The sequence below is a fragment of the Onychomys torridus genome, chromosome 1 (assembly GCF_903995425.1).
Source record: "Onychomys torridus chromosome 1, mOncTor1.1, whole genome shotgun sequence".
Classification (NCBI taxonomy): Eukaryota; Metazoa; Chordata; class Mammalia; order Rodentia; family Cricetidae; genus Onychomys; species Onychomys torridus.
Window position 1 is genome coordinate 125420577 of NC_050443.1, and position 15685 is coordinate 125436261.

General features: G+C 53.3%; 1 protein-coding gene across 1 annotated transcript; it reads left to right on the forward strand.

Annotated features, from left to right (window-relative positions):
- Nucleotides 1-2159: 2159 nt before the first annotated feature.
- Rela (RELA proto-oncogene, NF-kB subunit) lies at nucleotides 2160-13647 on the forward strand. The gene is made up of 11 exons (XM_036203883.1): nucleotides 2160-2479; nucleotides 3100-3126; nucleotides 3218-3369; nucleotides 3530-3678; nucleotides 4560-4651; nucleotides 4944-5075; nucleotides 5849-5953; nucleotides 6138-6350; nucleotides 10871-10951; nucleotides 11052-11123; nucleotides 12307-13647. Exons 1-11 carry the CDS (start codon nucleotides 2473-2475, stop codon nucleotides 12924-12926), a joined length of 1650 nt encoding a protein of 549 aa, XP_036059776.1. The 5' UTR covers nucleotides 2160-2472; the 3' UTR covers nucleotides 12927-13647.
- The last annotated feature ends 2038 nt before the right edge of the window (nucleotides 13648-15685 follow it).

Below are 15685 nucleotides of genomic sequence, written 5' to 3' on the forward strand. Positions count from 1 at the left end.
TAATCCCAGCACTCAGGAGGAAAGGCAGGTAGAGGCAGACAGATCTCTTTGAGCTCAAGGCCAGCCTTGTGTACACAGCAAGTGGAGACCCTGTCCCCTTTTTGAGGACAAGGAATGAATGAACTTTAAGGTAGATGAACTTTGGAAATGTGTAACATGAAAAAACAAAAAAACAAATCAGCAGTATTTGTTGTGCTGGCGATGCCTATAGTGCCAGCGTTTAGGAGCCTGAGGCAAGGGGATTGTCAAAAGTGAGGCCACCTTGAATTGCACAGTGAGTTCTGGGCCAGCCTGGGGTACATAGCAGGACCCCATTTCACAAAACAAAACAGGCTGAGATGGCTCAGAGGATTAGAAAGGCACCTGTCACTGGGCAGTAGTGGTAAAAGCATTTAATCCCAGCACTCAGGAGGCAGGTGGATCTCTGAGTTCAAGGCCAGCCTAGTCTACAGAATGAGTTTCAGGACAGCCAAGGCTCCATGGAGAAATCCTGTCGCGAACCCCTTCCCCAAAGAAAGACAGAAAGAAAGGCACTTGTCACCTGCACCAAGTCTGATGGTCTGTTTGATCTCCAGGACTCACATGGTGAAAAGAAAGCATTGAACTGACTCTGGCAAATTGTCCTCTAACCTCCACGTGACTGTAGCATGCTCCCACACAGATGTGTCTATGTGAATAGTTTTTAAAATGCAGAAATCTGCATGGGAGGGGCCTGAACTCAAGAGATAAAAAAGGAATGGACAGTGAAGAGCACACTGAGTGAAGTCAGTGTCCTATGTATATATACCCTTCGTCTTCTTGACTTATTTTCTGGAGTATTGGATGGAAACCAGGGTCTCCCTCATGCTAGGCAAGTGCTGTAGCACTTTGAGACAGTTTCACTGTGTGGCCCCGGCTGGTCCAGAGCTCCCTATGTAAACAAAGCTCTTTTTATTATTTTTTATTTTGAGTCAGGGTCTATGCAGTCCTTGCTGTCCTGGAACTTGCTATGTAGACTAGACTACACTGGCCTCAACCCCAGAGATCCTCTTGCCTCTGCCTCCCGCCTGCTGGGATTACAGGCGTGCTCCACCACCACCGCCCGGCTTATCCTGTATTTTCTGTTTCTCTCCCCTCTTCCTTCTAGCTAATATTTCCTGGTACTTCTACTCAAGTACTCTGGGGAGAAGTGGGGATGGGATGGCCCCCACATACACTGGTATTCGTTTTGATTTGAGTTATCTGTCAGTTTTTAAAAGTGGTACATGCGAGGGTCAATGATGGCTGTGTGCCACTAATCAGAGATCATAATTCATTCTGTCGCCGAGAAGTCCGCCCCCGCAAAACAGCAAACTGCTTTTTCTACTCTCCGCCAAGTGTCGAAATGAGTAGGAGGGGCGGCAACTATTTTCACTTTTGTCTTCCTGTTTTTTTCAGAGCCTGGGAAAGCAAGTCAGAATTTCCAATCTTTTCCAATTCCCACATGATTTCCTAATTTAGAATGAATTCAGAGAAAATAAGTCTTTCTCCATGTGCTGAAGCCTTCTCATTCTGGCCCTGGGAAGGCAGCTGGGGTGGAGAGTACTCCAAGCCCGGGTGCCCACACTCATCAGCACACCGAGGTGGCAATTTTCGCACCCTGCAAGTGCTTTAGGCCTTCAGGAGATGCAAGCAAGGTGTCACCCTGGCTGGTTCGGGAGATCCCTAAGGGTTAGACTTTGGCAAACAGCACCTATCTGCAGAGTCGAAGCCCTGGGGTTTGACCCAGGGCGTCTTCCAGCATTCACTGCCCTCCGGGACTCTAAGATCGAGTCTTAGAGAGGCACAGGTGTCCAGCCCTCGGCCTGCCCCCAGCCCCACGGCCTCAGTCACGGTGAAGCAGGTTGGGGAACATGTGGCCTATAACGCGCCGCGATCCGCAGGAGGCCTGGCACGGTTAGGAAACGGTGCGGAATTCAGTCTGCGGCCTCTGCGGGCGCAGCAGGCCCGGGCCTCTCCCTGCTCACGGCGGAGGGCCGCAGCCTGCCAGCGGCTCTGGCTCTGCTCCAGAGCCGGCCAGGCTGACATCACCAAACGTCGGCGATCAGAGCGGGGCGGGGAACGGGACCCGAAATCCCCTAAAAACAGAGTGAGTAATCGCGGGCCCGCCCTCCAGGCGGGGCCGGGCCGGGACCCCGAGCGACCTGCGCTGCGCAGCCCGGGAGCGGCCTGCAGCCGGGCGGGCCTCGGGACGAAGAGCCTCGGCGCCCTCCCGCCGCGCCCCGGGGTCCCCGGCGGAGCGCCGCACACCTCCCGTGCCCCGCGCCGGCGGCACACCGGCTCGCGGGCCCCACGCGCGGCGGCGGCGGCAGCGCAGCGCGCAGGCGCGGCCGGATTCCGGGCAGTGACGCGACGGCGGGCGCGCGCCGCGCATTTCCGCCTCTGGCGAATGGCTTCGCCTTAGCGCGCCGCGGGCTCAGCTGCGACCCCGGCCCCGCCCCCGGGACCCCGGCCATGGAAGGTGAGGCGGCCCTCTGGCCCCGCGGGCGGGCTGTCCTGGAGCCCCGGGGCCCGCGGCGGGACCCCGCGCCGCCCCCCGCCGTCTTCCGCCCCTTTCTGCGCCGCGGGGTGCTGCGCAGGGAGCCGCAGGCCGGATGGTGGCGCGGCGCGGGGCGGGGCGGGCTGCCAGGGGTCTGACTCAGTTACCCTCGCAGTGGAGGGCGACTTGACTCAGTGTCCTTCCGGGGTGGGAGTGCGGGCGAATCTTGACTCAGTTTCCTCGGCGGCCCCCCCCCCCCCCCCCCGTGGCGATGCGATTCGATTAGCTCTGGCTTCCGTTCGTGTAAGGGAGAAAGTATCGGACTCAGTTTCCCCTGAAGGAGAGAGAGGGGTCGTGTCCTTCCTCAGGGTCCCTTATGAACGTCAAATAGGCATTGACTCAGTTTCCCCGGGCAGAGGGACGCCTCTCTGCCCCCTTTTCTCTAGTAGAGAGATGCTGCCGTCTGCCGTCGTCTTCACCCGGCCCCCATCCGGGCAGGCGGTGGGGTCTCGGCTCAGTTTCCATGGGAGGGAGCTTGGCTCTGTCACACCTTCCCTGGTGAGGCTGGGCAATGGAGTTGACAACGTGCCTTTGCTTTTCAGATCTATTTCCCCTCATCTTCCCCTCAGGTAAGTGGGCCATCCTTCCTCCGTGGATAGGGGCTGGCCTGCAGTAGGGGTCGTGGGGGCAGCACCCGATGGCCGGCTTTGTCGCCCACAGAGCCAGCCCAGGCTTCTGGGCCCTATGTGGAGATCATCGAGCAGCCCAAGCAGCGGGGCATGCGGTTCCGCTACAAGTGCGAGGGTCGCTCGGCAGGCAGCATCCCCGGGGAGAGAAGCACTGATACCACCAAGACGCACCCCACCATCAAGGTAGGCACCAGCCCACATGGGCGGGAGCTGGGGACTGATGTGGTGGAAGGCACCGTGGAGCCCCCGCGGACTTGCCTCCCTGCCACCCACCCACCGTGCCCTGTGTCTAGGAGCCAGGTTTGGGATTGCTGGCCCCTAGAGTACTCTGTACTTTGGACAGATCAATGGTTACACGGGACCAGGGACAGTTCGCATCTCTCTGGTCACCAAGGACCCACCTCACCGGCCTCATCCACACGAACTTGTGGGGAAAGACTGCCGGGATGGCTTCTATGAGGCTGAACTCTGCCCAGACCGCTGCATCCATAGGTGAGTTCTTTCCAGGTGAGGTCAGGGGATCGGAGGCTGGGTAGGAGCAGGCAGAGGGCCAGGCAACTGTTACACTGTTACCCCTTTCTAGACACTGGCAAAGTTCTGAGTCCTTGCTCTGTTCCTGGCTCTGCAAACAGATCTCCTTTGTCTTAAATTCTTTGACAGACAGGAACTCCATGGGATAAGGATCACCTTATCACCTTGGAGCCACAGACCCCTGTGGCTAGACAGGCCAGTCCCTTAGTGTCTCCTGTATGAGAAAGATATCCATAACAGACTCTCCTGGAGCTTAAATACCAGCTGGCAAAACCAGGTGATAAATAATTGTACAGACAGATAGACAAGATACCACTGGAGAACAGTAATTTCTATGATGAAAAGAAAACACAGTAATACCTTGCAAGAAGGGGGAGGGCATCATTACTTGGAGACAGTAAGCTGGCCTTGAACTCACTAGATTTCACCTGCCTCTACCTCTCAACTCGGAGGATAACAGCATGTACCACCATGTCCTGCTGTTGGTCTCATGACTTGGGCTGGAAGGTTACAGAAGGCCTTTCTGCTGCCAACACTTAAGTGGTGAGGAAAACCAGGCGAGTTGGAAAAAACATTCCACGCACAAGAAAGAAATGCAGTGACCTTGAGGAGGGGATAAGTTTAGTGAGCGTGGGAATGGGAAGAGACTGGCAGAGGGTCGGACACTGGCCTGGAGACTTGACTGGGTGGTCCACAGAGGCCTGCCAACGGTAAGGAGTGGGTTCCATCGCAGCACAGTGGGAAGCCGATAGAGGGTGTAAACCGAGACCTGGGACCTGGGGAGTGGGAAAGGAGGGATGGGGCTTGCCGCAGGCAGAAAACTGATGCCTGAGACACCATAGCTTCCAGAACCTGGGGATCCAGTGTGTGAAGAAGCGAGACCTGGAGCAAGCCATCAGCCAGCGCATCCAGACCAACAACAACCCCTTTCAAGGTAGGACCAAAGCAAAGACAGACCTGTGGTACACGCATCTCCATCTCCTTCCCTGGGCCTCTGGCACTCATCTCCCTCCATGGCCAGGCAGACAGTTAAGTGGGATCTCGGTGCCAGTGTGGTACACGCTCACATTTTACCATTGTAGAGTCAGGCCTAGAGAGGGTCCTGTCTTCCCTGTTGCAGTGGAGCCAGTGATGGCCGTACAGTCTGTCTCCCCCCAAGCCTTGTTCTACATGTCTCCTCTTCACCCAGAGCTCCCTGCCCACCTGACTCTTTGTTTTTCTGACAGTTCCCATAGAGGAGCAGCGTGGGGACTATGACCTGAACGCAGTGCGCCTCTGCTTCCAGGTGACGGTGCGGGACCCGTCAGGCAGACCCCTCCGCCTGACACCTGCCCTCTCTCATCCGATCTTTGATAACCGTGAGTGGCCGGCTACAGTAGAGGAATGGGAGGGCCTGGGAAGAAAAAGGGGACTGGGGCGGGTGCGTGTGGCGTGTGAGAAGGGGTCTGGCTTCTCTTTAGTCATCCAGTTATGCTGGCAGGGGACAGGGCAGAGAAGACCCAGAGCTGCCCTCAACTAGAAGCTTCCAGGATGCCCAGGAGCCTGATGGGAAGTGGCTGTTTTCCGTATCTTGTGTTGAGATGCTAGTGTGCCAGGAACTGTGCTCAGGACTTTAGGAAGCAAACTCCCAGGAACCAGATAATGCTAGACAGTGATAATTCAACAGTAGCAGCTCACAGGAAGCTGTCAGATGACCCGGGCTGATGGGTTGCAGTCTTTAACAAGCAGCAGGTAAATGAGAACAGAGGGGCTCTGGAGCCCCAAGGACCGGAAACCAGCACAAACTGGGAGTGAGGAGGGAGGGGTGAAGCAAAAGCTGGAAATATGCTTGGTTGGGTGGAGGGCAACAAGGTGTGGTCAGACTGTTTCCTCTGGGCCGTCCGGTCTGTGAAGGACAGCAGCTTGCTCTCTGCGTTGCTGTGTCTCTCTTTCTAAAGCCGTGCCCCCCCCCCCCCAAGCAGGGAGATGGTTTTTGAGTTTTTGAATTGGTTGAGGTGAGGAGCAGGTGGAATGTCTGCAGAGTGTGGTCAGCAGGCTGCATAGAGCTTGCCGGGCATGGCTGTGACATCTCCTGTGGGGTGTGCTGGAGACCTCTGATGGCTCAGGGCTTCCTTCCTTGTCACACTCTCAGGTGCCCCCAACACTGCCGAGCTCAAGATCTGCCGAGTAAACCGGAACTCTGGGAGCTGCCTTGGTGGGGATGAGATCTTCTTGCTGTGTGACAAGGTGCAGAAAGGTACACACTGGGCTCTATGCACCAAGAGGGGAGGGGTGAGGCTGAGTAGGGTGCCGAGTGCCAGGACTCTCAGTGGCTTCAGGGGGAAGCAGGGTGATGTCTCAGGAAAAATGTATCAGGAGTTGGGGACCGAGGTCTGTTGGGGTTCAGACATACTGACCCATACTGCTGCTATCTCCTGCAGAAGACATTGAGGTATATTTCACTGGACCAGGCTGGGAGGCACGAGGTTCCTTTTCTCAAGCTGATGTGCACCGGCAAGTGGCCATTGTGTTCCGAACGCCTCCCTACGCCGACCCCAGCCTGCAGGCTCCTGTGCGCGTCTCCATGCAGCTTCGACGGCCCTCTGATCGGGAGCTCAGTGAGCCCATGGAGTTCCAGTACCTGCCAGACACAGGTGTGAGGCTAGGGAGGGCAGACCAAGGCTTCTGTAGCACAGCTGGGAGGAGGACAAGGCGGATGTCTAGAACTAGCACTTAGGATTTATACATACTGTATTTATTGCACATAATATTTCTGTCAAAGACAGACCACATATACCATGGTGGTCACATAAGACTACATGGGCAGTGGTGGCTCACGCCTTTAATCCCAGCTCTTGGGAGGCAGAGGCAAATGGATCTCTGAGTTGGAGGCCAGCCTGGTCTATAGATCGAGATCCAGGACAGCCAGGGCTACACAGAGAAACCCTGTCTTGTGGGTGCAGGGAGGATTACGTTGTCTAATGATGTAAGTGTCTTAGTTTGTGTAAGTATACTTTAAGATGTTCATATAATTAGCTGGGTGCTTCAGCAAGCATGTATAACGAGCATGTGAATGACGGACGGATCTTGAGAACTACTTGGCCAGGCAGCCTTGCTGAATCAAGGCGATCCAGATTCAGTGAGAGGTCCTGGCTCAAAAGATAAAGTGGGTTGGACATGGCAGTGAATTCCTTTAATCCTCATACTTGGAAGGCAAAGACAAGCAGATCTCTGTGAGTTTGTGGCCAGCCTGGTCTACATAACAAGTTCCAGGCCAGCCAGGGCTATATAGTGAGATCTTGCCATAAATAAATAAATAAACAAACAAATAAAGTGAATGAATAAATAATGAAATAAATCAGGTGGGTGGTGCTAGAGAGGTGGCTCAGTGGTTAAGAGCATTTGCTGTTTTTCCAGAGAACCCAGGCTTCATTCCTAGCACCTGCATGGTGGCTCACAGCCATCCATGTCTAGCTCCAGGGGACCTGACACTCTTCTGAACTCTGCAGGCACTAGGCATGAATGTGGTGTATACACATACAAGCAGGCAGAAAGCTACACCGAGAAACCCTGTCTTGGGAAAATAAATAAATAAATAAGGTGGAGAGTGGTAGAGGAAGACAGTATTGAGCCTTGACAATCTGCACACACATGCATACATCTACATGAACACGTACAAGCACCAGACACATAAATAAATAGTAATAGTAAAATAGATGTTCATACAGTGACAAATTTACCAAACAAATTGTCTTGAGATGTGTCCCCATTGTTAAGCAACATATAATTATAGTCAGAATCCATTTCTTCCCTTGTTTAATCGTGGCACCCAGCTTATTCAGCTCTGTCTACTGTATCTGCCCTTGCTGTGAGCATCTTCTTAAATGACTTGACTTTAATCTCTCGTCACCCTCTGAGGGAGAGAGTGAACTGAACTCCCTAGCAGTAGAAGCAGTGGTGCATCTGGACCAGGGGCACTTGGCTTTGTGGACTTGGTGCCACCTTGTGTCTCCTGCACTACCATGTAACCCAGCTTCATTTTGCTGGAGGCTTAGAGCACAGTCAGGGCCCATGCCATGTGCTTTATGTGAAAAAACGAACGAGACAGGGCTGCAGATGGCTCGGGTTGAGAGCACTGGCTGCTCTTCCAGGGGACCCAGGTTCAATTACACGACCATGTGTAACTCCAGTCCCAGGGCTTCAGAGGGCACCAGGCATGCACATGGTGCACAGACATACATGCTGGCAAAACCATACACAGAAAGTAAATAACTGAATTTGGGGTAGAGCTGTGTTTTTGTTTTTTCGAGACAGGATTTCTCTGTGTTGCTCTAGCTGTCCTGGAACTCACTCTGTAGACTGGGCTGGCCTTGAACTCACAGAGATCCACCTGCCTCTGCCTCCTGAGTGCTGGGATCAAAGGTGTGCGCCATCATGCTCTGCTGTGTTGTTTTATAATGAGACAGATTCCCTGCCCTTCTCAAGCTCCGTCAGTAGATAGGCAGATGTGTAAATGACACACAAATGGAGATGCGTTCAAACGCTAAGAAAGTGCAGGTACGAGGAGCTGGAGACGGAGGAGGTGGCATTTACCTGGGGAAGACCTGAAGTGTGTTCTTCAGGGCAGTGGCCTAGTCCTGGAAGGACAGGGATGTTGGGGAGTACGCAGCCTATTCAGAGACATCTGTGGGGGAGCTGTCTTCAGGCAGTGAGCAAGCCCAGACAAAAGGTGGTCTCGTTAGGCTTAGCTGTATCTGGGGTTTCATTCTGAAAGCCCCAGGGAAGAGACGTGACATGAGCTGAGCTGGAGGCTTAGTCTGGCTTCTCTGAGCAGAGTGTTAGAGATGGAGAGACTTGGGGTGGAGCCATAGCTCAGTGATAGAGAGTTGTCTGTCATTCCAGTTAACTTGAATTCAATCCCATGTATCACTTAAATCAGGCATGTGCTATATACACTTGTAATCCCAGCACTGGGGAGGTGGAAGCAGGAGGATCAGAATTCAAGGTCATCCTTGACTACATAGTAAGTTTGAGGCCAGCCAAGCTACATGAGATCTTGTCTCAAAAAAGAAGAGAGCTCACAATATGGCTCTGAGTAAAGACACGTGCCACTAAGCCTGATGACCTGAGTTTGATCCACATGATAAAAGGAGATAATTGACTCTCTAGTTGTCCTCTGACATCACTCTTGCTGTGGTACGTACACACACACACACACACACACACACACCATAATAAATTAGTGTGGTTTTGCTTGTTTGTTTGAGATAGGGATTCTCTGTGTAGCCTTGGCTGTCCTGGAACTTGCTCTGTAGACCAGGCTGACCTTGAACTCAGAGATCTGCCTGTCTCTGCCTCCTGAGTGCTGAGGATTAAAGGCACTCCCCACCACACCCAGTTAATTGTTTTAAAAGATTTATTTATTTGTGTATTTTATGTATATGAATGCTCTATTTGCATGTATACCTGCTTGTCAGAAGAGGGCATTAGATCTCATTACAGATGGTTGTGAGCCACCGTGTGGTTGCTGGGAATTGAACTCAGGACCTCTGGAAGAGCAGCCAGTGCTCCTAACCACTGAGCCATCTCTCTAGCCTCCATAAATTAGTTTTTATAAATCTGGGACTGACAGGCAGTGGTGGTGCACGCCTTTAATCCTAGCACTTGGGAGGCAGAGGCAGGCGGATCTCTTTAGTCTGGTCTACAGAGGGAATTCCAAGGCAGCCAGGGATACACAGAGAAACACTGTCTTGGGGGGCGGGGGGAAGCTGAGGCTGGGAGGCCATTTTGGAAGACAGTGCAGTGGTTCAGGAAAAGAAGATGGAGTGTGTACCTTGTAGAGGGTATGGCAAAGGTGAAGGTCATGTCTATCACTGTCCTTCTAGGTCACCCTTCAGCACTGTAGCCTTTTTGCCTGTGACAGACACCAAGCAGCTTCACCTTAGGATGTGTGTGTTGCCATGGCCTCTGCTTAGAATGCTTGGCCTGAGGGTTCATGACCATCTCACACCACCTGTCTTCCTGAGCGCCTGTCAGACCTCCTGACTTCACTTCCAGGGCTGGTCCTTATCTTGTTATGTGTCTGAGCACCCATGGCGCTCCTGGCTTTTTGTTGTGGTTTGTTTTGAAGCAGGATCTCGCTATGCAGTCCTGTCTTCCTTGGAACTTGCTATGTAGACAAGCTAGCCTTGAATTTGCAGAGATCTGCCAACCTCTGAAGATATGTGCTAGCACAGCTGGCAACACTTTTTCTTTTTAACCTTCTATTTATCTGCGTATGTGGAGGTCAGAGAACAACTTGGAGGAGTCAGTTTTCAGTGTCCTCCTCCCACCATGGTGTCCTAGAGACTGAACTCGCCCTTATCTGCTGAGCCGGCTCACCGGCCCGAAGGTTAGACTGGGCATCCTGGCACTCTTTAAAGTCATGTTTTTGAGGATTAAGCCTCTTGTGCTCCCATCTCCAGTGGCTAGGAGGGAAGCCAGCAGAGGGTGTGCTTGGCAGGTTGTGTTGAGGTAGTATTGGGGTGAAAGGAAAGATAATGGTCAGGATAATTCCAGTTTGGCTGCCAGGACAGACAATGGCAGGGAGACAGGAAAAAGAACTCACTGTTTTCCTTGAAGTGACGGAGTGCAATTGGAGGAAAGAAACTGAGGCTTCAAGCTGAAGGATGCAGCCTTTACCGGAGATGAGTCTGTGGAAGTCCTGGGCTGACCTGGGGTGCTCAGTACACTCTTTCCCTCTAGGCCTAGGTGGATGCTTAGGTGAGCATTGCAGGTGAGAGGTGAGCTGCAGCCTCTTGTCCCCTGGAGCAGGGACCCCTTACTTAACATCACCCAAGGGCCAAGATTCAACCAACAAAACTGCGTGTGGTGATGCAGGCCTTTAGTCACAGAACTCTGGAGGCAAAGGCAGGTGAATTTCAGAGTTTGAAGTCAGCCTAGTCTGCATCGTGAGCTCCAAAACAGCCAGGGCTGTAGTGAGTCTGTCTCCAAAAACCAAAGGGGAGCGGGGAGATCCATTCAGACCCTTCTCAGAAAGTCACACATCCCCTCTTAATTGTTGGGAGAATAGGTCTTAGGAAAATATGACCCTACTGCCCTCCTGAGAGGGCCTCTGGGAGAAATGGAGCCCAGCTAAGGAGTGTAAACCCTTCCGTCCAAATTGTTCTCCCAGATGACCGCCACCGGATTGAGGAGAAACGTAAAAGGACCTATGAGTCCTTCAAGAGCATCATGAAGAAGAGTCCTTTCAACGGTGAGATGAGGGCCGGGGGCTGAGCGGGGCCGAGCTCTGGAGTCGGTGAGAGGTGAGAGATGCCTGGAGTCTTGAAGCTCACCTAGCTTTTGTCCTGTAGGACCCACTGAACCCCGGCCTCCACCACGGCGCATCGCTGTGCCTTCTCGAAGCGCAGCTGTCCCCAAGCCAGGTAAGGAATCCCTTTGTCCTGCTTGAATGAGGGTCACATTTGTTGAGACTGAAGTTGCAGTATCTTCTGGAGGGGAATTGAGCAGACATTGGTCTCATCTGCAGAGGTCTGAAGCCCACCCTCTCTAGGGTCCATCTTTTCAGGGCTGAGGCCTGCGGTTGTCAGGATCATCCCAGGAGCAGTGCAGGTGTGGATCCTTGGGCTCCACACAGATGGATAAACTTGAGGCTTTGAGAGTGTGGCACGTTAACCAGCAGTTTCCTGAGGGTGTTAATGTCCATGGACATCTGCAGCCATAATCCAGTGAGAATCTGAGCTAGGTCCAGGCCTTGTGCTAACAGCCTACAGTCCCAGCTACTCAGGAGGGTGTGGCAGTGGGGTCATGGGTCCAAGGCCACCCTGGACTACCGGGTTTAGTTCAAGGCCATCTTGAAGAACCTTGTTTCAAGTTAAAAAGTAGAAGCAGGGCAGGGATAGAAGCTCAGTGGCAGAGTGCTTGCCTGGCATGCATGAGGCCCTGGGTTCGATACCCAGTACTAAGAGGCTAAATAAACCCTGAGTTGGATACCTTGAGATACAGACATTGGAAATGGATAGTCTCTGCCCTTGGCTCTTGATTGAATTTAGAAAGAAGAACTTACCTCCAAAGATACAAGTTACGGGGCTGCAGAAATGGTTCAGTGCTTAAGAGCACTGGCTGCTCTTGCAGGGGACTTGGGTTCTATTTTCAGCACCCACCTGGCAGCTCACAACTGTCAGCAACTCCAGTTCTAGGGATCCACTGGTCTGCAAGGGCACCACAGTCACATAGTGCACATACATAAAAGCAGGCAAAACGTTCATACACACAAGTAAAACTGAATAAGAGGTTGCGTGTTCTAGTGTGTGGCCCAGAGAGTGACGCATGCTCACCACCAACCCGTGTTCCATGGGTTCATCCTGTCGGTGGTTTCACAGTTGTGTGAGGAGAACTTTAAAACATCAGGGGTGAGAGCTTTGTGAACGCCATTAGTCAGGGAACACCTCATTGTGACCCTTGGAAGTGGGCCCTACAGGCCAGATTTGGATTCCCTAGAAAGGGACTGCATCTAAGCGTTCTAGTGAGGGCTGAGTGTGGAGGATGGGTAGGTATGTGTGTCTCTAGTACTTTTTCTGACCCTTCTCTCTCTGCCTTTTCCTCCAGCCCCCCAGTCCTATACCTTTCCAGCACCCCTCAGCACCATCAGCTTTGAGGAGTTTTCCCCCATGGTGTTACCATCTGGGCAGATCTCAAACCAGGCCTTGTCCTTGGCACCATCCTCTGCCCCAGTCCTGACCCAAACCTTGGTCCCCTCCTCTGCCATGGTACCAGCTCTGGCACAGCCCCCAGCCCCTGTCCCAGTTCTAGCCCCGGGTCCTCCCCAAACCCTGGCCCCACCTCTTTCAAAGAGCACCCAGGCCGGGGAAGGCACACTGTCCGAAGCTCTGCTACACCTGCAGTTCGATGCTGATGAAGACTTGGGGGCCTTGCTTGGTGGCAGCACAGACCCGGGCGTGTTCTCAGACCTGGCATCTGTCGACAACTCAGAGTTTCAGCAGCTCCTGAACCAGGGTGTGTCCATGTCTCACCCCACAGCTGAGCCCATGCTGATGGAGTACCCTGAAGCTATAACTCGGCTAGTGACAGGGTCCCAGAGGCCCCCTGACCCAGCTCCCACATCCCTGGGGACCTCGGGGCTTCCCAATGGCCTCTCAGGGGATGAAGACTTCTCCTCCATTGCGGACATGGACTTCTCAGCTCTTCTGAGTCAGATCAGCTCCTAAGGGGCTGATGCCAGCCCTGCTCAGAGCACCAGGTTTCAGGGTATTGGAGCCTTCCCGAAGCACTTACTGATTCTGGGGAGCTTGCTCCAACTGCCCCTGACTTCTTTGGGTGATATCTTCTGGGGGTGGCACATTTTATTCTTTTATTGGCAGTATCTCACTCTCTTTTTGGAGGTGCTTAAGCAGAAGCATTAACTTCTCTGGATGGAGCTGGGAGGACTGACTGACTCTTCTCCCATGCCTTGGTAGGAAACTCTGGAATCTCTTCCACCCTCCAGTTCTGGCATTCTCCTAGAGAGGGGGCTCGCTGGAGCTGTGGCCTAAAGGCCATAAAGCCTTATTATCAAGTGTCTTCCTCAACATGGATTCCTGAACACCTTGATGCCAAGCAATGCTCCTAAGAGCAGCCCCGCATGGTGCTGCCTGACACCAGCGTATGAGGGCCGGTTCTCTCCTTGGCACCCCTGCCCCACCCACAGCTCGTTCCATGCTGAGCTGTGGCTGAGGGGAACAGGTGGGATAGTGCTGGCCACCTTCAGGATCCTGAGAGTTTGGGCTGAGACATCCCTGCTCCCCTTTTCTCAAGTGCCTTAAAGCAGGGCAGATTGTGTGGAGGCAGGAGGGCGGGCTAGAGGCTCAGCCACAAGACGGTGTTTGAGAAAGCTATTGGACTCTTGCTCTTTCTAACTCTGAACTAATAAAAGTGTTACCATGCTGGCAAGAGAGTCGCTGTCTTTCAGCAAACACTGAACACCCTGCTGCTCATTTTAGGCTTGACGACAACGGCGGTGATATAATTGAGTGACTTTGTACTGTCGTCTAGAGGCCTGGGACCTGCGGATCCCCGCCGAAAGTCTTGGTTCTCATCTGGTAGAAGATGGGCAGGGCTCCCACTACCACCGGAAAAGGCCCAATAGGGCCCAGTAGTTGTGGGGTGAAGTCCCTTCCGGTGGTGGAGATCCCACTTGCTCCAGAGATGATGCTGAGATTACCCTGGGAATGATGAAAAACCCTGCATAGCAGTTGGGAGGTTGAGGCAGGAGCCTAGGCTGAAACAAAACAGCTACTTTGCATCCCTGGTGACCAGTTCAAGGTCATCTCGAGGACTTTTGAATTTGACGCCAACCTGAGTTATGTGCAACACTGTCTCAGAACAGCTTGTTTACTCCACCACACCGCCCCCAAAAAGCTGGGCTTGGTGGTGCATGCCTTTGATCATAGCTCCCCAGAGGCAAAGGCAGGAAGTTCAAGGCTGGTAATGGCTACTCAGGGAGACTTTGTTTCAAAAAAGCAAAATAACAAAAATCTCAAGCCTGCCCCAGTACTTTTGATACTATGTTCCGAGAGGATCTCTAAAACCTGCAGCCCAGACACCTAAACAAAGGCCAGGCGGTGCCTCATGTGCTAAAGCTGGATGCACTTCCGGTTTTGTTTTGCGCGCATGCGTAGCAGCTAATAGTACGGGCCAGAGGGCCAGTCTTTTGGGACGCGCATGCGCTCCGCAAGAACTTAGCGCCAGGTGGTGTGGCAACGTGCTTGTGGGGAAACCCCTGTGCTGAGAGGCTTTAAGTATGTGATGGGCAAGCTGCAAAAGTTAGACCCCTGGGAACAACAGGCCCTTGTGAAGAGGCGGTCCCTGCGGAGGGACAGCAAATGTTGGGCAACTGGTCTGTGGTCTGCTACATAAACGCTGGGTGCGCAAGCTTAGGGGCGGGCACGGGGGCGGGCCTGAAGCAAGGGTGTACTACCCAAGGACCTGGCTAAACAACTCCAGCTGGGGCAGAGCCTTTGGCTCTGGATCAGACCCCAGCGAACTTGTCCTGGAGAAGCCGAGAGAAAGCACTGGCATTAGCCGACGCACTTGGGGCGGCACCCCGCGAGTGAGAAGGCTTGAAATCCAAGGGCATCCTGCTGCGGTGCTTAGAATAGGCTCTCAGCCTCAGTTTAGGCAGTGCCTTGCTCTTTGCTTTCCCAGTGTCCTGCAGTAGCCTCCGGTGACCCCCGGAAGCCCTTTTTTTTTTTTTTTTTTTTAGGTTTATTTATTTATTATGTATATAGAAGAGGGTGCCAGATCTCATTACAGATAGTCATGAGCCACCATGTGAGTGTTGGGAATTGAACTCAGGCCCTCTGGAAGAGCAGTCGGTGCTCTTAACCTCTGAGCCATCTCTCCAGCTGCCACCCCACCCCCCCATGTCCCCGGAAGCCCTCTTTTAGTCCTTCCCACACTCCCTGAATGACCTCACCATACTAATGGCTCATCCGTCCCAAGCCTTTGTTTCAGCCCCAGGATTCTGTCTCCCTGGGCGCTAGCCACTGGACAGTCTTACTCCAAATGGCCGCAGTGACCCTAGGGTGTCTACCTCCTTCTTCCTTTGTCTCAACTATCACTCTCCACCCACTAGGGGCTCCAGCCAGAAACTTGGCTGTCATTGTGGATATCACCCCTTCTCCCTTACCGACGTACATCCAGCCTTTCACGAAGTCCGGGGAAATCTGCCCACTCCTGGTTGTCACCGTCTCTTGCCTCCAGGACAAGTTGCTACAGCTTCCTTCCTCACTAGCCTCCCTGCAGCCAAATAGCTCACACCCAGACCTTCCTTACCACCTCCCTTCAAACATCAACCACAAGGTCAGGTCCCAGGGCTCTGCAGACACATCCCCAGAGAGGCCAGGGCTTTTCCCTTCCTTCCACACTGCCCCACGAGGCTGCTCACTACAGTCCCTGGACAGTCAGGCTTCGTTGTCAATTTGACTAG